General features: G+C 46.4%; 1 protein-coding gene across 6 annotated transcripts in view; it reads right to left on the bottom strand.

Moving 5' to 3' along the window:
• The window catches only part of CUX1 (cut-like homeobox 1), a 460,382-nt gene that overhangs the window by 191,597 nt on the left and 241,509 nt on the right, over nt 1-27,276 (bottom strand). For all 6 annotated transcript variants that reach the window (XM_006859667.1, XM_006859668.1, XM_006859669.1 and 3 more), the window contains one exon: nt 20,412-20,490. In XM_006859667.1, coding sequence (XP_006859729.1) covers nt 20,412-20,490 — 79 coding nt within the window. The remainder of the gene's footprint in view (nt 1-20,411; nt 20,491-27,276) is intronic.

Genomic DNA, 27,276 nt, shown 5'->3' with positions numbered 1-27,276 from the left:
CCACAAGCTAGGAAAAATGATTCACAATGTATATTATATTTGACGCAGACCTTCTATCCAGAATATATGAAGAATCGACAAGTCTGCAATAAAATAAACAACCAATTAAAAAGCAGGCCAAAGATCGAAACAGGCAGTTTACAAATGGAGATCTATGATCACTAAGCACAAGGGAAAAAATGTCAAACTTCATCATCAGGACGATGTGAATGAAAACCACAATGTTAAATGTACCACACACACACAACAATATTTAAGGAGTGCTGGTGTGGCACTGTAGGATAAGCACTGGACTGCTAGCCCCAAGGTTGGCAGGTTCAAACCCACCAGTTGCTCCTTGGAAACGCTATATAAGGGTTCTCTGTGAGTTGAAATTGACTTGACGGCACTTTACAACAAAACATAGAATGTCTAAAATGAAAAGAAGCTAACAATATTAAATGACAGAGAGGAAATGGAGTAACTGAAAGTCTTCTTACATGTTTGAAAAACTGTTTGACAGACTCCTGAAAAATTAAACTTGCACCTACCCTATAATCCAATAATTCCAGTCCTAGCTACTTACCTAAGAAAAATGAAAACATATTGCCTAGACAACAAACTGTGCAAATGTTTACAGCAGGTTTATTACTAATGCCGCCAAACTGGAAACAATCCAAATGTCTAAGTATATTTTGTTATCTACCTACACAGCAATAAACGGGGCTGATATGGATGAATCCTCAAACCACTATGCTGAGTGAAAGAAGCTAAACATAGAAGGATAAATACCAGATGATTCCATTTATATAAAATTCTAGAAATGAAAAATCAAACCTATGGCAACAGAGAAAAAAGACTGGGGCGTGCTGGAGTTGGAATGAATCAGAAGGAAAATGTTTAAGGTGACAGCAGTAACTATATGTTTACAATGGGTCAATTCTATTGTACTCTTCATCTTACCCTTTCAGTTGTTGTTGTTGGGTGCCATCCCAACGTACAACAGAATGCAATACCACCCGGTCCTGTGCCATCCTCACAACTGCTGCTGTGCTTGAGCCCACCGCTGCTGCCACTGTGCCAGCCAGTCCTTTCTTTGGAGGTCTCCCTCTTTTTCATTGACCTTCCACTTAACCAAGCATGATTCCCTTCTCCAGGGACTGGTCCCTCCTGATAATATGTCCAAAGTATGAGAGCAGAAGTCTGATCATCTTGGCTTCTTAGGAGCATTCTGACTGTACTTCTTCCAACACAGATTTGTTTGTTCTTCTGGCAGTCCATGGTACTTTTAATACTCTTCTCCAACACCATAAATCAAATGCATCAATTCTTCTACGGTCTTTCATATTCATTGTCTAACTTTCCATGCATATTAGGCTACTGAATGTCCCATGGCTTGGATCAGGTGCACTTTGCAGCTGATTTGCCAAATGCAATATGATGTTTGATTTCTTGACTACTACTTTCAATGAATGTTATGGTGGATCCAGCAAAATGAAGTCTTTGACAACTTCAATCTTTTCTCCATTTATCATGATGCTATTTATTGCTCCAGTGGTGAGGATTTCTGTTTCCTTTACATTGCAGTACAACCTATACAGAAGTTTGTGCTCTTTGATCTTCATTAGTAAATATTTTATGTCCTCTTTGCTTTCAGCAAAGCAAGGTTGTATCCTCTGCGTGTCGCAGGTTGCTAATGAGTCTTCCTCCAATCCTGATGCTACGTTCTTCTTTGCATAATACAGTTTCTCAGATTATTTTGCTCTGCGTACAGACTGGAGAATAAGTATGGAGAAAGAACACAACCCTTGCACACACTTTTCCTGATTTTCAACAATTCAGTGTCTCCTCACTCTCTGAATGAGACTGCCTTGTGGTCTATGTACAGGTTTCTCATGAGCACAATGAAGTGTTCTGGAATACTCATTCTCTGCAATGTTGTCCATAGTTTATCATGATCCACCCAGTCGACAACCTTTGCACAGTCAATAAAGCATGGATAAAGAAATACCTTTCTGTATTCTCTGCTTTCAGTCAAGATCCATCTGACATCAGCAGTGATATCTCTCAATCTTTTCTGAATTCAGCTCGAACCTCTGGCAATTGACCGTCAATGTACTATTACAGCTGTTTCTGACTTAACCTTTCACAAAGTTTTACTTGTATGTAATATTAAAGATATTGTCCGATGATTTCCACAATGTGCTGGGTACCCACACCTCTCTTTGGAATGGACATAAACATGGTTCTCTTCTTATCAATTGTCTACGTAGCTTGTCTTCCAAATTTCTTAGAATAGATGAGCGAGTGCCTCAGTGCGGCATCAGTTTGTTGAAAGATTTCAATGTGTATTCCATCAGCTCCCAATGTCTTGTTCTTTGCCAATGCCTTCAATGCACCTTGGACTTCTTCCTTCAGTACCACTGGCTCTTGATCATATGCTACCTCTTGAAGTGGTTGAATGTCAACTGTTTCTTTTTGGTACTGTGACTGTTTATTCCTTCCATCTTCTTTTGATGTTTTTTGCATCATTCAATATTTTGTCCAGAGAATCCTTCAGTATTTCAAGTTGAGGCTTAAATTTTTTCCTCAGTTCTTTCTGCTTGAGAAATTCTAAGCATGTTCTTTGCTTTTGGTTTTGTATTTCCCTATCCTTCCACAATTTCATTATAATAAACTTTGTCTTCTTAAGCAGCTGTTTGAAATTTTGTGTTCAGCTCTTTACCTCCTGATTTCTTCCATTTGGTTGATCTGAGCAAAATGAAGTCTTTGACAAGTTCAATCTTTGCTCCATTTATCTTGATGTTATTTATTGGTGCAGTGGTGAGGATTTTTGTTTTAATTCATACTTAGCACACTGAATGTTCTGATCATTGATGAATAGTTACAGCTGCTTCTCCTTATTGTGAGTTGTGTCCCCCCCACCATCAGCAAATGAAGGTCCTGAAAGCTTTACTCCATTTGTCTCATCACTGTCAGTTCTATCTTGAGGAGGCAGCTCTTCCCCAGTCGTGTTTTGAGTTTCTTCCAACCCAAGGGGCTCATTTTCCTGCACTGTATCTGACAATATTCTGGTGCTATCTGACAGTGTTCTACTGCTGTTCGCAAGGTTTTCAGTGACTATTCGGAAATAGTCCACCTCTCCTTTATCCTAGTCTGCCTGCGTCTGGAAGCTCATCTGAAACCTGCCTGACATGGGGACCCTGCCAGTATTTGAATACTGGTGGTACAGCTTCCGGCATCATAGTAGGACAGACTGACAGACATGCGGCAGACACACGTATGAAAGCTTTGCTACCAGAGTCCCAAGTTCATAAATGCACAGGTCATTCCCCAAAAAATTCAAAGTATCATGGACCTCCAAAAGAACAAACCAATCTGTGTTGGAAGAAGTGCAGCCAGAATGCTCCTTGGAAACCAGGCTGGCCAGGCTTCGTCTCTCAGACTTTGGACATGTTATCAGGAGGGACCAGTCCCTGGAGAAGGCTATCATTTACGATAAAGTGGAGGGTCAGAGACACCAGGCAGTGTCATTATGAGTCGGTACCGACTCAATGACACCTAACAACAACATTCCAAACAAAACATTTAAACATGTCTCTGCAATCAGTGGATGGCTGCAGACAAGTTCTCTCAGTAATACACTTGTATGGGTGCCTTAAAAAGGGAAAAAAACCAACCAACCAACAAAACATAAATAAAGGTCCAATCAAAATTGACTTCTGAGGGGATGTGTTGGGTCTGTTCAAGTCAAGTCAGAAAGGTCAGCTCAGAAGGTTATGGTAGCTATTTTGGGGGGATTCCCAAGGGAGACGTCTCGCTTGATGGATGCAGGACAATCACGAGTGTTTATTTGGAAAAAGTTTTAAGAAAATGAAAAATTGCACTGGTGAGAAAAAGGCCAGGAAAGTTGGGCCAAGGAATTGTTTTCCATCGTGACAATGCACCTGCTCTCTCTTTCAGGGTAGGAAGGACGGTCCTACAGGAATTCCATTGGGACCCTTATCCCACCCACCCAATGGCCCTGATCTTGCTCTTCCAGACTGTTTCTTGTTTCTGAGACTCAGAGAACATTTAAAATGAATACGATCTGAGTCCCTCAAGGATGCCCAAACTGCCATTTTGTCATGGAGCAAACTGAGGAACACAGAATTCTTTGCGTAAGGGTTAGAGAGGTGAAAACCTTAACTTTCAAAGTGGACAGATTTAGACAAACAACATGTCCAAAAAACAACAGCTTCACATTTTGACATTTCTGCTTAATAAATAAATGTTCCTATGATTTTACAGCAACACCTTTTCTTTATCCTTGTATGTTATCTATCAACAAACAAATAAGAATATATTAGGATTACACATCTTTTCCTGGTAGGGTACATGAACAAACAAAGTCTGGAGACCACTGACTTGTAGACTGCCGTTCAAAGGATGGGCGCTAATAGGCCAGATGACGGCAGAGGCCTGGTTAGGTGAGATATTGCAGCTCAGCTCAGGTCTGTGGTGACTAGAATGATGAGAAGTGGTCAGATTCAGGACACATTTTGGAGGCAGAGCAAGCAGGACTGCAATGCCGTGTTGTTGTTAAGTGTTATTGAGTCAGTTCCAACTAATAAGGGACCTTGTACAGTTTCCTGAGGAGTGGTTGGTGAGTTTGAATCACTGACATTGTAGTTAGCAGTCCAGTGCTTATCTTACAGCACCACAACAGGATCCCTTGGATCCCTTTTATATCGCCTTTCTCGTATACTCGTTAGGTGCCATCGAGTCGGTGCTGACTCATAGCCACCCTATGCACATTAGATGGAAACACTGCCCGGCCCTGGGCCAACCTCACAACTGTTGCCACGCTTGAGCCACAGATGCTATCGTTTGGCCAATCCATCTCACTGGGGGTCTTGCTCTTTTTCTCTGACCCTCCACCTTACCAAACATGATATCCTTCTCTTGTTAAGCATGCTCTCGTAACTCCCATTAAATGATTACGTGGGACTATGCAAATAAGGTGCTTATGGCTCATGAAGGAGATTGGACAGCTTTCGAATCATGCAAACAAGGTGCATGGATCTCCTGAATTGTTATGTGCCATGGAGTTGGTTCCGATTCATTGAGACCTTATGTACAATGAAACACTGCCCCATTTCCTAATCGTTCCTAAAGTTTGGGCCCGTTGTCTGCTGCAGCCACGGTGCTAGTCCATTTCATTGAGGGTCTTTCTCTTTTTCATTAACGCTTTACTTCACCAAACATGATGTCCTCTTCAGGCACTGCTCTGTCCTGATAACATATCCAAAGTACATGAGACGAAGGAGTATCCTGGTTGTACTTCTACTAAGAAAGATGCCCACTCCCACCCCCCACCTCCCAGCAGTCCATGGTAGGATAAGCACTAGACAGCAAGGTCGGTTTGAAATGAAAGGTTGGTGATTCAAACTCACCAGCTGTTCCTTGGAAACCATATATGGGGTTGCTAAGAGTTGGAACCTACTTGACGACATTTAATAACAACAAACAACATGGTACATACGATTCTTCACCAATACCAGAATTCAAAGGCATTAATTCTTCTTTGGTCTGCCTAATTCATTGTCCAGCTTTCTCACGCATAAGACCTGGCTTGGGCCAGGGGTACCTGAATCCTCAAAGTGACCTCTTTGCTTCTGACTAAAGAGGTCTTGTGCAGCAGATCTGCCCAACGTGATACACACTGTTTGACTTTCTGACTCCGGTTTCCATGGACACTGCCTGCAGATCATTTTGTCTGGATCTACAATCAATGCCTGTGGAGGTGGGACCAGCACATAAGATGCACGGAACTGTCACACAAAACTGGTCAGTTCTGTCATCCCACTAGGGTCAGAGCTAAGAAGAAACAGGAGCAGATTGTATCCTTTGGATTCGAGGTTCTTGCGCTAAGAACTTCCTAGACTCAGGAGACTGAGCGAGCGATCACACTGGAGCCAGCACTAGATGGGGAAAGTCAGTAGCAGAAGCCGGCAGGAGACAGCGCATTAGGCTGTTGCTTGAGTGGAGAATGATGGGGGAGGGGCTTTGTCTTTCGGCCACGGAGCCTGTCTCAGTTCTCCAGTGCTGCTGTAACAGAAACACTCTCAGTGTAAAGGTGTTGTTGTTGTTAAGTGCCGTCGACTCAGTTCTGACTCACAGTGACCCTTTATAGGGTTTCCAAAGAGCAGCTGGTGGGTTCGAACCGCTGATCTTGTGGTTCCCAGTCCAGTGCTGCTCCTACAGCGCCTCACAGTTTCCGGGGCTAGAAATCTGAGTTCAGTGCACTGTCTCTGTAGAAATGCCCTTGTTTCCTTAGAACTTCTGCTGGCCCAGCATTCCTTGGGGTTCCCCATGTGTCCTGACGTCAATCTTCCTCTGGATCTCAGAGCCCCACAGCACAGGGACCCCAGATAGAAAAGTCGCGCTCCACTCCTGGCTCTTTTCGCTTGGTGGCAGTGGGTCCCCCACTTTCTGTGCTCAAGAATCTCTCCACTGACCTCTTCTAAGAGTCTCCCTCGGATCACAGTGGTGTGTGACTAAGGCGTTGTTGTTAAATGCCGTTGAGTCGGTTCCGACTTATAGCGTCCCTGTATAGGGTTTCCGAGGAGGGGCTGATGGGCTTCAACTGCTGACCTTGTAGTTTGCAGTCCACTGCTGATCCTATAGTGCCACACAAGGTGTCCACCTCAGATCTTCTTACTGGTTTATGACATCAAATCCCATCATGGGGGATAGCTAGATCTCAACTGCCAGACCATTAAGAATCCCAGCCCAGTCAAGCTGACACAAAATTTTAACTGTCGCCAAGCCTAAAAGACATCAAAGGTCATCTAGAGAAAATCAAATGAAGAAAAGACTAAGGCCGAGAACAGAGTCGCCAGGTGCTTCAACACTGAGAGTTCTGCAGAGAACGAGAAGACAGCCGCGATGGGACAGCATCGTGAAAACAGGTAAAGACGCGCAGGCAGCAGGTATGAGCCATTCTCAAAGGTGTTGTGCTGTGATCTGAGTAGAGAACGGGGCCAAGACCCGGAACATGGATTCTCCTCTGACTACAGGTATTTCCTCAATGCAGTGTGAGGCATACTAAAAACCAGAGCAGGAAGGGAGTCATGAAACAGGACATGGAAAGGGGAACAAGGAGGGGCTCGTGTGTGGCCGAGCGCTGGTGATTCTGTAGAATAAACACTGGATTGCTAACCATAACATGGGAAGTTCAAACCCCCTGACTTCTCCAAGGGAGAAAGGTGAGGCTTTCAGCTCCTGCAAAGATTTACAGCTCCAGAAACCCTATATAGAGTCCCTATGAGTTGGAATCGACTAGACAGCATCTAATAACACCAACTTTGGCTTGTGGCTAAGGAGCCCTGATGGTGCAGTGGGTTAAGTGTTGCACTGCTAATCACAAGGTCAGCGGTTCAAACCTACCAGCTGCTCCCAGATGAGGTAGTCTGCTCCTGTGGAGGTTTACAGCCTGGGAAACCCTGAAGAGCAGCGCTCCTCGGTCCAAAAGGGTCTGGATGAGTGTGAATCAATTCGATGGCTGTGGCTTTATTTAGTTTTCGTTGTTGCCTGTTTATACCTTATACAAACTTACTCAGGACTTCCACAGGGAGCTTGATTCCAACATTCTGTTTTGGAAGGGCTGGCACGCCCCAATGAAACCCAAGGGTCTTGGAAGAAAGATGGGTATGTGGCAGAAGGTTCAACAGAGCTCTAAGGACTGGAAAGGCGCAGGGTTTCAGACTTGGTGGGCGGGGATGTGCCGGGGGAAGTGTGGAAAATGGGGCTGACTGTCCACATGCACTGCGAGACCTGAGAGAGCTCTGCAGGCGATGGGGCCGTCCCCTGCCATTAGCTGGCGAATGAAAGCACCCCTTGTGCGCACCACTCCTGAAATGACATCACAGCGCGACAGACGTTACTTTTCGCCAGGGCACTCTAGGCTAATGTAATCATACGATTACATAATTAACCCAGCTGTCTCATTAAGAAAATCAACTGGAATTCAGGGCATAATTAGTCATACAGCAATTAGCATGCTGATGAGCAACTGATGAAAAGCTGTCTAGATAGTGAGTGTGCCAGGACCACCCTAACTGCTGCAAAGAGGGGAGGAAAGCAATACACACGCTAACCCAGGAGGAGCTGGAGTTGTCTCTGCAGTCCGCAGACTCCAGCACGATGTCACAGCTGGGGCACAGGAACCAGAGAGACCAAAGCCTGGAGGACGAAAGGCAGAATTCAGCCCTGCCTTTCTCTGGTATGTTTAAGGCGAATTCATCAACGTGTAAACCTACTAAGCTCAGAACAGAGAGGCTGATCAAGTGCGGTGGGAGGTGGGGAGCTGCCTCCTCGAGCAGTTCCCACCCACCTGGGCAGTCTGTCTGTACAGGGCCAGCGCCTCTTCCTGTCCCATCTTGGTGTCTGGGGTGGATCCTGACACGTGAATGAAAATGTTTGAGGAAAGGCAAACTGAAATGTGTAAAGGGGAGCCACCAGTCTCTGGCTACTGACATTACAGTGCATTCTCTGGAGGGGCCATGGGCATGGAGGTGTAGAATACATGGACTGGAGTCTCTGTCCAGGATCAGACTCGAACAGTGACATGTCCATAGCCTTCGGAGAGTGCTACCAGGTAGCACAGCCTTTAGAATCTTGGAGATCAGAATCAACATAAAGCTAAGATTTGATCACTGTTTTCAGAAGTCTTCTATGGGATCCCTGAATGAGGAACAGGAAGAGAAGAATGAAGGCAGGACTATAAATACATATAATCTATAACTTGACTCCAGATTGCACCCTTACTTGAATGAAGCCAGGGTAACCCCATAAAGGACCAGGGTACTAGTGCATCCTTACTGTTACTGCTGTCAGGTGCCGCCTAGTCTGTTCCCACTCATAGGGACCCTATAGAGTGTTTCCAAGGGTGTAAATCTTTGTGGGAACAGAAAGCATCCTCTTTTTCCCACGGTGGACTAATGCACTGACCATGTGGTCAGCAGTCCAGTGGTTTATCTGACAGAGCCACAGTGTTCCTTCCTTCTCATGGTGGGCCATTAAAAAGCAGTTCTCAAAAACGGTGCCATTTACTGTTATTTCTGGATCATCAAATGCCAGACTGGTGGGATGTTCAGAGAGGTTTTCTGAGTCCAAACTGGAACCTCCCTGGGGACCCAGGGGCCGGTGCTTTGGATGGGCTCTGGGGCGATCCTGCAGAGCTGTTCCGAGGCTGTTGATCTTTATGGGAGCAGAAAGCCTTACCTTAACCACATGGAGTGGCTGGTCAGCTTGAAATGCCAACCTTGTAGGTAACAGTCCAGTGCTTATTTTACAGCGCCACCAGGGCTCAAACTGGATCTGATGCGGCATCTTCTATTAGGACTGCAGACAACCAACAATTACTGCCTGCAATTACCAGGCAGTTACGCTGTGGAAATGACTGAGAAGTTAGGTCGGCAAACAGTGAGAGCTATGGCAGACTTTCATGACTCGGTATTTCATTGCACTGGTAATGCGCTTCTTCAGATTTAAATCTTAAAACTCTTCCAGGCACGGCCTTTCTGTTTGGGGGGGGTGTGTGTTTGTGTCTGTAAAACCTAAACCACATCTGAGCAAGGAGCAAACGTTGGCTGAACGAAGACTCTTGCAAAGGAGATTCTAGAGTGATTTCTCCAGAGTTCTGTGGTACTACCTACATCCAGAAGCTCCAGCAACTCTGCCTCTCCTTCTCCTTTCCAAGAACTTTGTTTGGTTGTAATGCTAACGACATTACTGAGCTATTGTGGTGGTTGTTGCTAATAACATTACTGAGATGTTTTGGGGACAGAAAAGTCACAAGTTGTGCTTGAAACACACTTATTACGTATTCCACAAATACTAAGCTGACTACTGCTTACGTTCTTATCTGTAATTCATTAATAAGAGCTAGTCAGAAACGAAAGGTGCTCTGGTAGCGTAGTGGTGACAAGTCGGGCTGCCAACCTTAAGGTCAGTAGTTCAAAACTACCAGCCGTTCCATGGGAGAAAGATGAGGCTTTCTGCTCCTGTAAGGATTTACAGCCTTGGAAAACCTATACAGGGTCACAATGAGCCGGAATGGACTCCACGACACACCACCACCACCACCAGTTAAAAGATGTTTACTTTCGTCTTATTGATGATGTAAAGGCATCTGACTGTGTGAACCCTAACAACTATAGACAACAATGCAGCGAATGGGAATCCAGGAACACCTGACTGTGCTCATGAAGAACTTGTCCACAGACCCAGAGACAGTCGCTGGAAAAAGCGGACACCGAGTGCTTTAAAGTCAGGAAAGGTGTGTGCCAGGGTGGTATCCTTTTACTTGACTTATTCAATCTGTTTAGCAAATAATCCAAGATGTTGGAGTATATGAAGGAAGAATATGCATCCAGACTGGAGGAAGATGCATTAACAACATGGGATATTCAGAAGACACAGCCTCATTTGCTGGAAAAGAGGATTTGATGTATTTACTCATGAAGATCAAAGACAAGAGCTTTCAGAATGGGTTATACCTCAATGTAAAGAAAACAAAAAATCCTCACAACTGGACTTCCTAATAAATGGAGAAAAGATTGAAGTTGTCAAAACTTCATTTGTTTGGATCCACAGTTAATGCTCATGAAAGCAGCAGTCATGAAATCAAAGGCCATGAGGGAAAACCCCCTTCTAGGCCTGAAACTTAAAGGGAAACCGCGAGCAGTCTAGTATGCGCTCTGGTTACCCCCTGGGTGTATTTGTGAGTGGAAGTGGGGGAAATGCAGCAATGTGCTGAGTCTGGCCATGTTCCACTGACACCCGCTGACCTTGAGATGAGAAAGAGAAGAGGAAGGGCTGCCTGCTCTGAAGTTTAGGGGGATGTGAGAACTCCTGAGCCCATGGACACTGACCTAGCCATTGGAGGCTAAAGGTGTCAGTGAAGTGGCCAGCTGGTCTGAAGTGCAGGGAGGTGTGTGTGAACTCCCAAACTTGCAGCTAGTACCCATTTGACCTAGCTTTGATGGGTTGCTGAGCAGAACTCAAACTGATGAAGGTAAAGATGTCTGATACTGTGAGCAAGTGTAAACTGCTACAATTTGCTTATTTCCAATTAGAATGGAAGTGTTCTTCATCGTAAGGATCAAGCTCGGTTCCTCAGTGCACTGGGTTGATAGGAACGGGCAATTTAGACGCTGGCTATAAAAAATGGGGAGGCTTTAAAGGCACGAAGTGGCTGGCTTACAAGTTTTCATGAGTGTGCTTAGTTTCAGAATGAGGGGGGTAAGGTAGATGGCCCACTGAAGAGTTATCCTCTTTTCAGATGGATCTAGTGAAAGGGGATGGGGGAGGATGGTGATAGGATTTTATGACTCCACTGTGAGTAACTGTTAGCAGGATTAATTGTGATGGTCACAACTGTAATTGTAGAAGATGTATAACTAAAAGGAGGGAGAAGGGAATCTTTCATTTCAGGAACAAACGATCCTAGCACCATCAAGAAAGAAGAGCATGAGATCCTACCTAGATAAGCAACTGACAGCAGAAACTGTGGCAGAGGTGGTGGCATGGAGACACAGAGCAGGCTCTACAACACAGGAAGGCTATGTGACTGCGGGCAGGAGGTTGGCTTGAAGAATGAGCCCTTTGGATATTTAAGTGAATATATATTTTTTGTTTTGTGTATGTACATCAAATGTTTTGCTTTGTTCATTTGTGAAATCTAAGATGTAAATGGGGAAGCCACAGGGAGGAAGTAGGACAACTGTGGTTGCAGGGAGGGGAATGTAATCATTGCAATGAAACAAAGTATATGATTTGTTGAATGTAAAGTTGATGGTCTGTTTGTAAACCTTTACTCAATTCACAATAAAAATTAGGCAAATCTGCTGTAAAAGTCCTGTTTAAAGAATTATAGAGCAAAGATGTCACTTTGAGTACTAAGGTGAGCCTGACCCAAGCCATGGTATTTTCATCCACCTCATAGGCATGCGAAAGCCGGACAATGAATAAAGAAGACCACAGAAGAATCCAAGTATCTGAATCACGGTGTTGACAAAGAATACTGGAAGTACGGTGCGCTGCCAGAATAACAAACAAATCTCTCTTGGAAGAAGTACAACCAGAATGCTTCTTAGAAGAGACGCTGGTGAGACTTCATCTCTCCTACTTTGGACATGATGTCAGGAGGGACCAAGCCATGGAGAGGAACATCATGCTTGGTAAAGTGGAGGGTCAGTGAAAAAGAGGAAGACCCCCAATGTCACAGACTGACACAATGACAGCAACAGTGGGCTCAAACAGTAACTGTGAGGCTGGTGCAGGACTGGGTGGGGCTTTGTTCTGGGGTGTGTGTGTATATATGTTGTTGTTATGAGCCGTGGAGTAGGTTCCGACTCATAGCGACCCTGTACAGGGTTTCCAAGGCTGTAAATCTTGATGGGAGCAGAAAGCCTCATCTTTCTCCTGCGAAACAGCTGGTAGTTTCGAACTGCAGACCTTAAGTTTCGCAGCCCGATTTGTAACCACTATGCTACCAGAGCTGTGTGTGTGTGTGTGTGTGTATAAAAGGTCACTATGAGGTGGAAACAACTTGATGGCACCTAGTGACAAGAGGTCATGAATTAAGATTGCAAACTGAAGATTTTATTTATTTATGCTTTTTAATTCCTGACTTTTTTTTCAGATTAAAAAAAAAAAAAATCTGAAAAGGATCAAGAAGCAAGAACAAGTCACCTACACAAGGTTAGTTGCTGGCAGATTATGCTACCATCATCATTTTGCTCAGAACACCAGAAAATTCCAATTATGCGAGAGTCTTTAAGAGCCATTCCAGAACCTTCCAGCTACCTGAGAGCTTCATATTTTAAGAGCTGAGGCATCTACTTCTTGGCTGATTATTAGGAGGATGGAGGCCATCTGGCGTACCTACGTAATGACTGATTATCCATCACCCAAATGCAAACCACCTGACGATGAGCAGGGGCCACGTCTCCTCACATTTGTAAAAGGGGGGCTTCTAAAAGGTCAGGGAAGAAAATTCCAGGGTCTTTCATTTCAGTTCTATTTTTCATGAACATTTTGAAGCCCCCTTGTATTTCTAGTACATGATCTGGGTCCTGAGGTACCATGGGCTGTCAGAAGGGCAGAGTGAGGATGAACACGACTTCTGAGACCGCACACTTGGGAGTCTTTGCTCACACACCTGGGTCTCTGTTGGCCAGAGACACTGAACTCTGCTCTCGGCCACACGCAGAATCTGAGGCAGGAAGCTGGCCACCTGATTAGGGATTCCCTCCCAGCAGCTGCTCCGCAGAGGAAACCCTATACTCATACAGTTGCTATGAGTCAGATCCGAGCTGATGACACTTAACAACACCATCACAGAGATACTTCCTGGGTGACAGGGGGCTGTCCTCATCAAGCCATAATGCTGGCAAGGACCTACGATGTTTTCTTCATGTGGTGCATCATTAGCAAATTAACACATACAGATCTCACTCAGGGTGGACCAACATTAAGAAAATGAAATATTTGCAAACTTTAGGTAATTCCTATCTATTGATCCTGTGTATTCTGATACAGTAGCTGACCACGATCAAATTGACAGATATAAGGGGGCCTCAGAAAGTTTGTGAAAAAATGGAATGACAAGATTTCTTTCTGTGAACTTTGTGTAGCCCCTTTGTATTAATGATGGATGACTGTAACTTACTTGTGCTCGTCTCTTCAGCTATGATTGTGACAATAATGGCAAAGGCTATTTTCAATTAGAGTAACAATTAGAGCTGATAACAGAATTGGGAACTATTTCTCCAAAAGTGAAACCTGTGAGCAAGACGGAAGCATGTTAACAAGCACCGCTGCCCAGAGATGAAGAGAAAAATGCTGTGGTAACCGAGTTGGAGGGCCCAGCTGTCTCGGGTCTCTTTCTCTTCCTTTGCTCCCGGAACCACTGGAGCCCAATCCTTTTGGCTTCCTAAATACAGCTGCAATCTGTCCATTTCTTTCCAGCACAGGAGACCCAGCAACCTCTTCTCTCCCTCCCGATTCTCCCACATTACCTTAGACCAGGGGTGGGGAACCTTTTTTTTAACCAAGGGCCATTCGGATATTTATAACATCATTCGTGGGCCATACAAAATTATCAACTTAAAAATTAGCCTCGGTCATTTAATGAACTCACACCTAATGTGATGGCCCTGGAGTCCTGGTGTGGCACTTCAGGATAATGTACTAGACCTCCAGGTTGGTAGTTCAAACTTGCCAGCTGCTCCTCGGAAACCCTTTACAGGGTTGCTATGAGTCAGAACCAACTTGATGGCACTTAACAACAACAATGTGACGGCTGGAACTGTGGATGCCCTGGCAGAGCCAGACCAAATGATTCTGTGGGCCTTATAAGGCCCATGGACTGGACGTTTCCCACCCCTGCCTTGGACCCTTTTCCAATCTGTTGTCTAAGCTGCAGCCAGGATGACCTTTTCATACACAAATCTGAGAATGCTATGTCTCTGCTTAACATTCAAAGATGGATTTCTCCTCGTGAAAGAGAGCCCCGGACCCTTCACACCTACAAGTTTTCAATTAGAGTAATAATTAGAGCTGATCACAGAATCAGGAACAGAGACTAATTCTCCAAAGGCTCCTGCCTGCTTTTGCAGCTGAGTAAATGAATGTCCTTTATACTGTGGGATGAACAGTATCCCCTTTGAGGACTGGGAGTGCCTTGCTTGGTCAGGCTGATCAATTACGTGGCCATGCCTACCACTGCTCCTCTCTTCCAGCTCACTAAATTCTCCCTAACCCAGCACCTCCACACAGGGAGCTCTCTCTACTCAGAAAACCTGCCACGTGACTGTCTCCCTTAGGGTCTCTTCTGCTGCAGTCACTGTCCTGGGGCAGCTGCCTCGGAACTGGCCAATTCTGCTCTGTATTCTTATTGCAGTAGGTTAGTTAGGTCTTCATAGTACAGTGTTGTTGTTGTGCGCTTTTGAGTTGGTTCTGATTCATAGTGACTCTGAGGGGGTTTCCAAGAGTAGCTGTTGGGTTTGAATCGCTGACCTTGAGCCGAGCAGTCCAGTGCTTAGTCTACAGTGCCACACCAAGATCCACAGCACTTACAATTCAATAGTTATTTGTGTAATTACTTTTTAATGTCTGTATTTCCCACCAGACTCGCAATTTGTATCCCTAGGGCCCAGCACGGGTCGGGCCACACAGTGTGGGGAGGGAACAGAGGTGCTGACGGAGCAATGCCCAGGGATATGAGAGTCACTTTAATATGGGAGAAGAGTGGAGAGCGAGACCCTACCCAGAGAAGCAGTGATGCCTGAGATGGAGGCAGAGATGATGACGTGGAGCGATAGAGCATCTGGGGACTTTAGACAGAGAGAGGGAGAGGGGCTGTGTGCTGATGACCGAGGGGGCAGGCATATAGTGTATCCCTTTGGTTGGTTGATGATGTATGGAGGGGATTGTAACCATGGCAATGAAACGATATACAACAGGATGAATGTAAAACTAATGTTCTCCCATGTAAACTATCACATAATTCACAATAAAACATTAAAAACAAAAGAACTGTTCTGATAAATGGTGTCCTAAAGACACGCCCCTAATAACTGAGTAAAGAAAGAATGGCCTCATAGCAAATGAGAAAGAAAGCCAATATGGTGTCTTCACTATTCTAACTGCCCACAGGACTGATCGGGCAGTACGTGCATCCCTCATCTTTTCAAAGTTCACTTTAAGCCACTTTGCTGAAAGACCTACCTTTGTAGTTAAGTTTTACAAACACATGTTAACCAAAAGAAACATGAAGAGGTTTTTACTTTGAATAGCATTCAGCATTTGTTTCGTCGTGCTGTGAGCCTTTACAGAGGCAGTGGGTACCTGGAGCAGTGAGAGTGGTGCCCCACGCGCCTTTCCAGGAACTACACTCAGCATCTCCACGGCAGGCTGCCACCGCTTTGACTGTGTCTGTGAACACGGTCTATGAGTGGGATTTTAGGTCTGCCGTGCTATTTGGTATGAGTTGGTAGGTCGCCATCTGGGCCGGGGAATGCTCTACAGGATTCCCCACATAAACGAGTGGTAACTGCTTCTTCGCTTTACAACATTTCGGCTTATAAAAGGCTTCTTATTCTAGGCAAGGCTCTACTTTCAGATAGCAGGGGAAACCTGCATGAGCTGAATGCTAATACGTTATATTTTAGTGTTTGCGCAGTGCCGTTAAAATGACAGATGTGGTAGAAGGAGAAATAACATTACTGGGGTTTGGGATGTGGAAGAAGGAGAAGAGAGGGAGGAGGCGAGCCCTAGCTGAGTCACACACAGGACGGGAAGGAGCCCGTGTTTGGCGCAGGCAGGGTATAAAGTTTGGAACGCCATCAGGACAGCTGCTGAGACAAACACGGGGTCTGGACATAGAGTACTAGCTACAAAAGCTGAAGGCCTGGGAAGCGCATGTGCCGGTCCGATGAACAGAATGCTGAGTGCCATATAAATGTCCAGGAGGTCTGTAAATCCCTACAGAGTGACACCGTGGCAAAGCCTATGCCGAGAGCTGTGAAACTGCTACAAGTCACTGAAAGATACATTCTGTTCTCTCACAATCTAGGTCGTTAGGATGCTCCTAAGTGCAGCCCCGCAGTGATGCCACCGTCAGCCTCCAGAGTCCCGATCAATGTGAACAATTCAAGCCCGAGACCAAAAAAGTTCAGAAAGCACTCCCAAGAAACAATTTAATCCATTAATTTATTGACTCATTCAACAAATATTTATTGAGTGTCTGGTAGGTGGCAGGCCCTGAGTTAGACACTAGGGGAATAATTAGGGACGAGATCACACTGTCTGGCTAGAAAGGAAAATATGAGTTTCCCGGAGTAGTTACACTCGAAGGTAAACATGGTGCAGAGGGGTCTTCGGGGTGTGAGAGAAGGGTGTTGGGAGGCCTCTCTCAGGAAGTGTCCACATGGTTTCATGGGGGGCAGTTCCCAGGGGTCAGCTGAGAAGGGTGGCAGAGAGGCAGGCAACGATTTGGTCTCTGGGGTTTGGTATCCCTGCAGACACAAGATTGGTGGCTAGAAGTGTGACACCGAGGGCAGAAGTTGGGCTAGAAAACAGCAGATGGAATGGAGAAACACTCTGGACGTAGCGAGGAGCCCCGGTGGCATAGTGGGTTATGTGTTGGGCTACTAACCACAAGGTCAGCAGTTCAAATTCACCAGTAGCTCCTCAGGAGAAAAGAGGAGGCTGTCTGATCCTATAGATTTATAGTCTTGGAATCCCCGTGTTGTTGTTGCTAAGTTCTGTGGAGTTGACTCCGAATCACAGCTGCCCTACATAGGGTTTCCGAGGGTCACTATGGGTTAGAGTTGACTCCATGGCAGTGGGCTCTGTGGGCTCTGGAGGTAGTGTGGCCAGGGAGGGTGACCAAGTGCTCTAGTGTGAGCAGCTGCCCGGAAGGTGAAGCCACACACTGAGAGGACAGGCAGGAAGACTGCTTCCACCAGACGCACTTGGTACCTAGCCGCCCTCCAAAGAGACCTGGTGGTGGTGCAAGGGGCTAAGAGTAGGGCTGCTCACCAAATGGATAGCAGTTCAAATCCACCAGCTGCTCCTGGGGAGAGGATGAGTCTAGTCTGTCTGTTCTCGTAACAACTGACAGTCTGGGAAACCCTTGGGAGCAGCTCTAGGGTAGCAATCGACTCTGCAGCCGTGAGTGGAGTTTGTGTTCTCAGCCTTCTTACCAGGAGTGCCCAGAGAGGCAGTCAGCATGCCAGCTGACAATGGGTGGGGCTTTAAGAGCCACTAGGAGGACAAATATTCACACATTCTGCAGCTGAGGACTGGGTGGTTCGCGGCTGACTGACAGACTCTCTCAGCCATTCCACACGGGACACCTACTGTATGCCAGGCCCTGCTCTAAGCGCTGGGGAGGGAGCAGTAAAAGGAAACCCTGCCCTCAAGGAAGAAGCCCAGGTGATGCTGTAGAATAAGCACTGGGCAGTTAACCGCAGTCAAGTTCAGCAGTTCAAACCCATCAGCCACTCCGTGGGAGAACTATGAGGCTCTATAGCCTTGGAAACCCTGCACAAGGTCACTATGAGTTAGAATGGTCCACGAGCTCTAGTTGGGGCTTCTGTGCGGATCTCTGAGGCCAGGCTCAACTACGGTCCACTCCTTCCCAAGGCTGGCTGGTCAACCTTCCTGGGCTCCTGGAGTCGGGCCACAGGGCACAGAGTTGAAATACCTGGTTCCTGAGTCCCAAAACCTTCCTCCAATTTCTCAAGCTAGCACGAGCTGATGTTTCTTTGCAACCAACACATCTTGGCGCAGTCCGTGAATGATTCTGGGCCAGGCTGGGTTGCAGCCTGAAGCACACAGACAGTTAAAGTACACCAACTCCCTGCAACGGTGTGGCTGTCAGTAAACGCTACTGACCTGAGCCCTTCCTGTAAGTCTCAGCTGCAGGACTACTTTCACCTATGGCTTCAGCAGGTACAGAACACAGGTGGAGTGCTCTGGGCCCCTCCCTGCTTTTGAAATCAATTGTTAGCTTTCTCAAGCTACCCTCTTCACACCTGGAAGGAAGACATACCTGGGAGGCAGGAAACAGCAATCTATGTGCCATACAGATGTATTTTGCGAGACTTTCATAATTGTAGAAAACATCACAAATCATTTGCTTTTACCATCTGAAATTCAAGCTGGAAACTTTTGTTCTCTAGCCAAAAAGCATCATCATGTCTTAGAGTATTATCAATCTAAGAATAATGCTTATGGTCTAACTGCAGTGAAAAAAAAAAAAGCCGATCCATGAACAAGGTCTGCTCAGACAAAGAGCAATGTTGATGTGATGGGGGGTGGGGGGAAAGAAATGGTCTCTTCATTTCCTATGGGAAATTAGGAGGGAAAATAATCGCAGAAAAAGAAACTCAGTAACTTGCTCAAGTGGCCGCCAAATTCAGAAGTATCATCAGGAGGAAACGCAGGCAGAAATGACACCACTACATAGACCAGATAGAGTTCCTAGCTGGAAAACAGTTCTTTTCTGAGTCCTGCTCCAGGGTGGCAGGAGCGGCTGCAGCTCCCAATGGACAGAACCCCTCTGGGTAGGAGGTACAAATAGAAAACTTTAATCTTTGGAAATAGAAAGTTGTATTTCTCAAAGCCCACGCTGCCCTTTCTCTGCAAATTCCTTCTCACCAAGTTGGTGTGAAAATGGCATGGGTGGGAGGAAAAATTCTCGATTACCATCTTACACGAGGAACAGCACAGCCCGGGCATCGAAGGCTCAAGGTTTTGTGAAGGAGCCTCCTTGTCACCCTCAGTCAGAGCCTTTGGAGAACCCTCGTTGGACATGAACTCTTGCAGAAAAATGAAAAGTCTTGAAAATTTGGAACTAAGAGCTGGATGAGCTCCTAAAACAGCAAGTTCCCGGCCAGCCCCGCGTAAAGCTACAGTGACACCAGAGACGTGTGCCAACACCATGAGGTGAGACACCCACGCAGAAGTTACCTCAGAAAGGGGTGGTGCTGGTGGAGAGGCAAGAGGATGAGGGATCACAAACCACCAAAATCAGACCAGAAAAGAAAACTGTCACCTTCTACTTCACAGGTGAGACATTAAGGCGCCACTGGAGAGGAAAAGGAACATGACCAAAAACTCACAACCAGCCCCCAGCAGGAACCCATGCGGACGGACATGAATCAGAAGACAAGGACGGGTGCACAGAGACTGGTGTCTGTTTTGCTTTGTTAAACTAGCTCCAGGAACACCAATGCTGGACAGAGAATTACCAAAAAGGGCACCAACAGTGGGTGGGAAGGGGAGGGTGGAGGATGGAGGGCATCTGGTTTCCTCAGTCGACAGAGGAAGACATCCCGGTGACTCTCCTAATTTTCCCACGTGAGTCTCTCCAGGACTAAGCTGGGACTCGGGTACAGAGAAGCGACAGGACTGCTGGGCTCAAGCACTTGACATCCTAGCCCACTATTCCAAAACAAAAATTTGTAAGCTAGCATCTCTGAATGTCTAACAAGCATTACTTAACTGTGAAACTCTTCAATCCCTTTAAAAGATCAAGCAACCCATACTGAGTTGTAACCAAAGAGGCTGCCTATTGGCCTGTGACTACAACCCTAAAGTAAAACTTGGTCGGGGGTCACTGATTGCCAGTGTGTGGGAAGGGTCACCCCACAGAACCGCCCACTTCTTCTCTGGGGTGCGGGCAGCATCGGACACCACATGCCGAGGTCATCACACAGATTTGGGTTTCTGCATTTACAAAGGCATCACGTAGATTAAGTAAAGCCAATCTCCACACCAAGTCAACGCCTGCGTTTTAGAGAAACTCTTCCCAGAACCTACCAACTCACTAGACCCAAGGCCCGCTGGGGAAGGGGAATGCACGGGCTTACCTGGAACATCAATCAATCTCTTGTAGACATTCAAGAACGCTGCCTCAGCCTCTTTGCTTCTTTTACTCAGTGCATCAATCTGAAAGGGAAGGAAAGAAAGAAAAGAAAGGGGGGGAAAAAAACGAAAGAGCTCAAAATTTGTCAAGAAGTCATTTAAAAATCATTATACATCAAGCAAGTTTCCACAGCAAATGGAAGTCTGATTTCTCCACATAGTAGACACTGGGCCATCAGGCCTTCAGCCTCTTAGAGTAAATGCCTGCCAACAAATACCTGGAGACCAGGGCTCTGGTAGCAGCAGCAAAGCTGAGATGAGGAAGCCACTCAAAACGGGGAAGTGAGCATCGTCTTACGGCTTGCCTGAGTCTACGAGTTTTCCACAGAAACAAAGTGGTCTGCTGGGTTGTTTGCTGTCTTGATCCCTTTTTCTTACAGTATCGACTAAAAGCTACTATATATATGCCGGAGTCCCGGGGTGGCCCAAATGGCTAAACCTAGCAGTCAGAAGGCCGGAGGTTGGAACCTATCCAGGCACCTCAGAAATATACCAACAGACCACAATGGTTTGAAAACCCTACAGAACACACGTGAGTGGGTCACCGCATAAAAGGGGAAAATCATGTTCAAATGTCCAGGGCAATATCTAAATTTAGGAGGAAGAAGGGGCTCATAGCTCTTGAAGAATTTTTTCAAACTCAAGGACTTCCTGGATCTTCTTCCTAAGCACATGCACACATGTGCACACACATGGCACTGTGGGTTCTTATGTTAGGACACTCACATGACAGTCTGAGTGTCTCTGTGTGATCCAGGTCAAGAACTCATGAATGGAACCATGGAGCTGTCTTCTTTGGTGGGACCAAAGGCACATGTGGGCCAGCTGTGATAACAGACTAAAAAAGTCAATGGGGTCAAATCCTGGAGGACTGCTGGGGCCAGCCTGACAAGGACAACCACTGGCATCTGACAGTGGGACCCCTGGAGGGGAGGGAGATGGGATTCATCAGTGAGGGGCCAGAAAGGAGGAAGAATGTTCAGAGGTGGTTGTCCTCATCCAGAGGAAAAGGGGGCTTGGACTAGGGCAGTGGCCATCGGGATTGGACAAAAGAGGCCAATCAGTGAGGTTGGCTCAAGCTGACTTATGGGAGGCACAAAGGAACAAGAGTGTCAAATATAGCACCTGAGTTGCTAGCTTCGACAATGGGCACATTTCAGTGACAGTGGCCAGCATATGTTTATCTTGTAAACGTCCTCAACCGAGCTACTTTCCTGCAATCCACTCATCAGAGAAAGGAGATTTGTGAAAGTCCTCCTATGTACGCAGGACACAAACTGAGAGAGCCTCCCATTGTTGGGTAGACTCATGGCATCATTTCCCTCTCATAACACAATTGCTGAAACAACAGATCACTTTTCACACCTGAAGCATGCAAGATTGTACATGTGCAAAGTTCGAACTGGCTCAGGAAAAGGACACTAAATTATATATTTCTTCGGTCCCCTCATAGAAGTATGCTCTCTGTCTACAATGTTATTAAAGAGGCAGAAGGATGTGGCTTAATTACAGGGCCTCTCACAAGGAGCCAACCAACAATTTGTTAAGGCTGTGAGAGTTCACTAGACTACTGCCCGGGCTGCGAAGACTCTAAGGATCAGAGCCAAGGATAAGTGGCAGCTGCAGCTAAGGGGCTTTTAATGCAAAGAAGCTGAGGGCGCAAGCACCTCCAATTTCTAACATGATGAACGCTACAATTCCTATTTGGAGTCAGTTGCTTGGAATGTCAACACTCCCCCTTCACATTTCCTCCTTGTATAAAATAAGGTTGATTTCAGTGTTGGGGAGATTCAAGAGAATCCACAAGGCCCACTTCAGTACAATCAGTTTGTTCTTTAGGGTAGCTGCTGAGGCTGCATGGGGTTTGGTTCCTTGGCTTGGGTTTCAGGGGACAACCCAGTAATTGGCCTAATAATGGGTTTAGTGTTCTGTTCTCCCTAATTCCTTCTGTAGTGCTTGGGGTCTCAAAGTCTGCAAGTGGCCATCTAAAGGCCAACTGGTCCCTTCTCACCTGAAGCAACAGAGGACAAGAGAGAGTCCGGCACAGAAGGAGGGGATGGAATGTGTGGCTAGATGCCTCCCTGAGACAAAGGAGGTGCCTGGTGAACGAACATTTCCATCAAAGATTCTATACAACAATCCTGATTAAAAACGGGGGCAAGCAACAGACTCCAGATTTTCTGACCATGCAAAACTATTGCCCGGAGACAAGTTCCAACCTTAAACAAAACTCTTTCCCGAAGTCTTCTTAAAACCAAACAATAGTTTAAGCTTAACTAGTGAAGACTGGGCTGCCTTCAGCATTATGCTCTTTTCAAACCGACAAGAGGAACTTGAAAGATGAGTTAGAAAGCTTAGGGAGGAGTTAGTTTATGCGAGTTGGGGAGAGAAGACTCTGAAAAGAAGGGTGAGAGGGGTTGCCTAACTTGAAGGGTGCAATCAGTTGTCATGATGTCAATAAAAGGGTGCTGCTTTTCTTTTCAGGGGGGCGATGAAAATGTTTTAGAATTAATGATGGTAATGGTTGTGAATGGTGACTCATTAAAAAGACGAGTTACATCTCACTAAAGCTCTTAAAAATCACATACGGTTGAAATCAAACCTTATGTAAAGTTTTGTATTGTACTTTCTTTCACTAACAGGTCATAAATCCTTCACATAAATCTTATACGACACCAACGACTTCAGATATAAAGAGAAAAGAAAGAAGAGACCAAAATGAATATCAGAAGAGCCTCTGAAACTCGCTCTTGAATGAAGAATACATAAAGCAGAAGGAAGAAATGATGGCATAAAAGCTGACCAGAATATTTCAACAGGTGGCTTAGAAGATAAAGAGTTATAATGAAATGGGCAGAGATCTCGAGTTAGAACACCAAAAGGGAAGAACATGCTCAGCATTTCTCAAGCTGGAAGAACTGAAGAAAACAAAACAAGCCTCTTGTTACGCACTGTCGGATAAGCACTGGACTGTTTACCATGAGGCTAGTGGTTCAAACCCACCAGCCGCTCCTCTGAAACCCTACACAGGGTAGCTAGAGTCGGAACTGACTTGATTGCCGGCCTTTACCTTGGGCAAAGGGAGGCCTTGTTGGCCCGTTGTTTTAATTTTTTGTAGCTGCAAGGTCGGCAGTTCAAACTTACCAGTCACTCTGAGGGAGAGAGAGGAGGCTATCTGTTTCTCCTAAGGAGCAGCTCTACAGGGTCACTGTGAGTCAGACCCACTAGGCAGCAGTGGGTAGGAATACACAGTTTGTACAAAAAGCACTGACCGACGTTCAACCATTTCAGGAGGTAGCAAGACCTAATGGTACAGAAGGAAGATTCCCAGCTGCACTTTAGGCACTGGCGAGCAACAAGGCTCCAAGGATTGACAGAATACCAATGGAGAATCTTCAACAAACGGATGCTATGTGAGCTATACTCACTCATCTAAGCCAAGAAATTTGGAAGACCAACAGACTGGAAGAGATCCAGATCGGCACCCATTTCAAAGAAAGGTGATCCAACAGAATGTGGAAACTACCATGCTGACATTAGATGGATCTTGGCGGCTAACAGCGGTGAATACCAGAAAGATGCTCACTTGTGTTTCGTTGACTATACAAAGGCACTCGGACTGTGTGGATCATAAATTTGGAGGACACTGTGCAGAGCAGGAATATCAGAACACTTCATTGTGCTCAGTGGGAACGGTACATAGACCAAGAGGCAAGTGTTTGAAAGAACAAGGGTATATGGCATTGTTTAAAATCAGAAAAGGTGTGCATCAGGTTGCATCTTTCTCCCAGAGGTAGCCTCTCTGTATGCTGAACAGATAATCTGGATTACATGCAGAAGAATGCAGCACCAGGATTGAAGAAAGACTCATTAACAAACTGTGGTATGCAGATGATGCAAAAGAGGACTTGAAGCGCTTACTGATAAAGATAAAAAACAAAGCTTTCAGTCTGGATTGCAACTCAACATAAAGAAAACACAAATCCTCACCACTGGGCCAATAAATAACATGATGATAAATGAAGAAAACATCAGAGTTGTTAGGATTTAATTTTACTTGGATCCACAATCAATGCCCATGAAAGCAGCAATCGAATGACATACTAGGCAAATCTGTTGCAAAAGACCTTTATGATAGAGTGAGTGTTCAAAAGCAGAGGTGAGGACTAAGGTGCCCCTGACAAGGCTATGGTATTTTCAGTCACATCCTATGCGTGTGAAAACTGGACAATGAATAAGAAAGACCAGAGAAGAATCAATGCCCTTGAATGATAGTGCTGGTGAAGAATACAGACTATTGCTTGTCGGCGACCAGAAGAACAAACAGATCTGGACTGGGAGAAGCAGAGCCAGAACGCTCCTTGGAAGGGATCATGGTGAGACTGACTGTCTTATGTATTTTGATCAGGAGGGATCAGGAGAGGGACATCATGCTTGGGAAAGCAGAGAGTCAGTAACATAAAGAGGAAGACCCTGACTTGATTGACACAGTGGCTGCGACCACAGCTCAGACATGGCAGCAATGTGTGCACGGTGCAGGGTGGGCGGGATTTCACTCTATTGGATACAGTACTGCTGTGAGTCTGGAGCACCTCGGTGGCATGGAATAGCACAACATCACAAATTAAAAAACAAGTCTTAGTATTATTTTAACTGTTCTTACTTTCATATGCTATATTTCGAGTACCAAGGGGTTTGGAGTTACCTCTCTGGAACACTCCCTGTGCACTGGTCTTTGTGCCGCCTCCTAAGTGCAGTGTGGACATGGGCAACAGAGTGTATATCCAGGGAGTAGGATGGCCACCTGGCTGACCCCCACACCACAGCCACACAGGGGATTCTCCACCTAACTGGGGCTCCGGAGCGCCCAGGGAAGGAAGGGCCCTTCACTGCCCATGTGTTCCCACTGAGGGTACAGACCATGGGTGCTTCTGCAGTAGGCCCTGGATGGGGTCTAGATTGTTGTTGCTGTTAAGTACTGTGGAGTCGATTCCGACTCACAGTGACCCTGCACAGGGTTTCCCAGGCTGTAAATCTTTACAGGAGCAGAACGCCTCATCTTTCTCCCACGGAACCGCTGGTAGTTTTGAACTGCTGACCTTTAGGTTAGCAGCCCGATTCGTAACCAGAGCTCTAGATAGAGCCTCCTTTCTCCTGTCTGGGCTGTTCATGGAAGTAAGGGTGGAATCTGCGTAGCATGCTTAGGGATGATGATCCTGAGCCTTTATCTCCTCCCCTTCTGCACAGCGCAAGGAAATGCAAGCCTAGCGCTGGGAGAGGAAGGGCAAGCCAGCGAGCTCCTCCGTTTACCATGCATGATTCCACAGGTGACTGAAGTCTTTCCCCCAGCTCCTCTCCCAGGTTCTCAAGACATCAGAAAGCACTTGCTGATTCTGGGACTTCTGAAACTTTGTATGCAGATTCAGTCTTCATTGCACCCTCAAGCATCACCCCTGTCCACATTCTTTCTGCAGCCTGTGGCCGCCTCCTTCCATGGGACTTCCGTCCACTGGCCTCTCTGTCCTGAAGGCCTACCCACGCTCCAAGGTCCAATATGGGTACAGCACGCACAGCACAGGGCTGGGTGATCTAGTAAGCGGTTACGGTTCCAGCACTCTGCCCGATGCAGGCAACTGATACATAGAGTGATTTGTCATGGGCCATGGGCCCAAGTTAGTCACACACAGCGACTGCTCAAAAAGCAGGACCCTCCTGTTTGTCCCCTTAGCATTCTGGGAGTGCAGAGGGCAGAGAGTCAGGTACATCTCCATGTCCCCCACCCACCACACCGGTCTGCCACAGGTGCCGGGCCCCATTTGCCGGAGGACTTAGGGATGGCGATGTATGGATGACCCACAGAGCAACTCCTTACAAGAAAAGACGGGATCTGGGCATGAGGGGAGGTTTGGGTAGGAGCTTATGGGCAGAGATTACTGGAAGCAGGGCCTTAGGTTAGACACTCTGGCTACATCATGTCATCCCCACTCCCGTTACACAGCGTGAGGAATTGGTGATGACAGAGGTGGCAGATGCTGCGGCTAGGTGCTATTGACTCAGTTCTGCTCACAAGGACTCCGTGCACGACTGCCCGGTCGGTCCTGGGCCAGCCTCACAACTGCTGCAGCCAGTGTGTCAGGCCATCTCACTGGGGTCTTCCTCTCTTCACTGATTGAGGGGCTCCTTCCAGCGGCAGAATTGGATGTGGATCACCGGATGGTCTGACTGCCACCAGGCCCTTCCCTGGGGACCAGCTGCCCTTGTCTCAAGGATCCCTTTGCTAAGGAATCTTCAGCTCTGTCAGGCTCACCTCCAGCCGCCACTCCCAGCTGCTGCCAGTTTCCTGAACACAGGAGCAATTTTCCCTCAGCCTGGAAGACGCCTCCCTGGAATGTTCTTCTGATCCTGGAGGCCCAGTGCAGCTCCACTCCCACCCCCCACATCAGACCTCCTGTGTCTATGGCACCATGGGGGAGAGTCAGAACTCCTGGAAAGTCCATCCCTCCTCCTCAGACGGCTCATAGTGTGAATGAAATGATGGGCTTCCTCTACAGAGGAACACAAAACCACCCCAGTCCACTGCCATATGATGGATTCTAGCTCACAGTAATCTTGTAGATCAGCTTAGGGCTTTCCAAGACTGGAAATCTTTATGGGAGCAGACAGCCTCATTTTTCTCCAGAGGAGCAGCTGGTGGGTTTGAACCATTGACCTTGAGGCTAGCAGTCCAACATTTAGCCCACTAAGCCCTCAGGGCTCCTTGGCAAATAGTTACGGTATCCACTTTGAAAGCTTTATGAAACTGCGTAGGAT

The sequence above is a fragment of the Chrysochloris asiatica genome, unplaced genomic scaffold (genome assembly GCF_000296735.1).
Source record: "Chrysochloris asiatica unplaced genomic scaffold, ChrAsi1.0 scaffold00034, whole genome shotgun sequence".
Lineage (NCBI taxonomy): Eukaryota > Metazoa > Chordata > Mammalia > Afrosoricida > Chrysochloridae > Chrysochloris > Chrysochloris asiatica.
The sequence above is the reverse complement of the archived record's forward strand: the minus strand, read 5'-3'. Positions and strand labels throughout refer to the sequence as shown.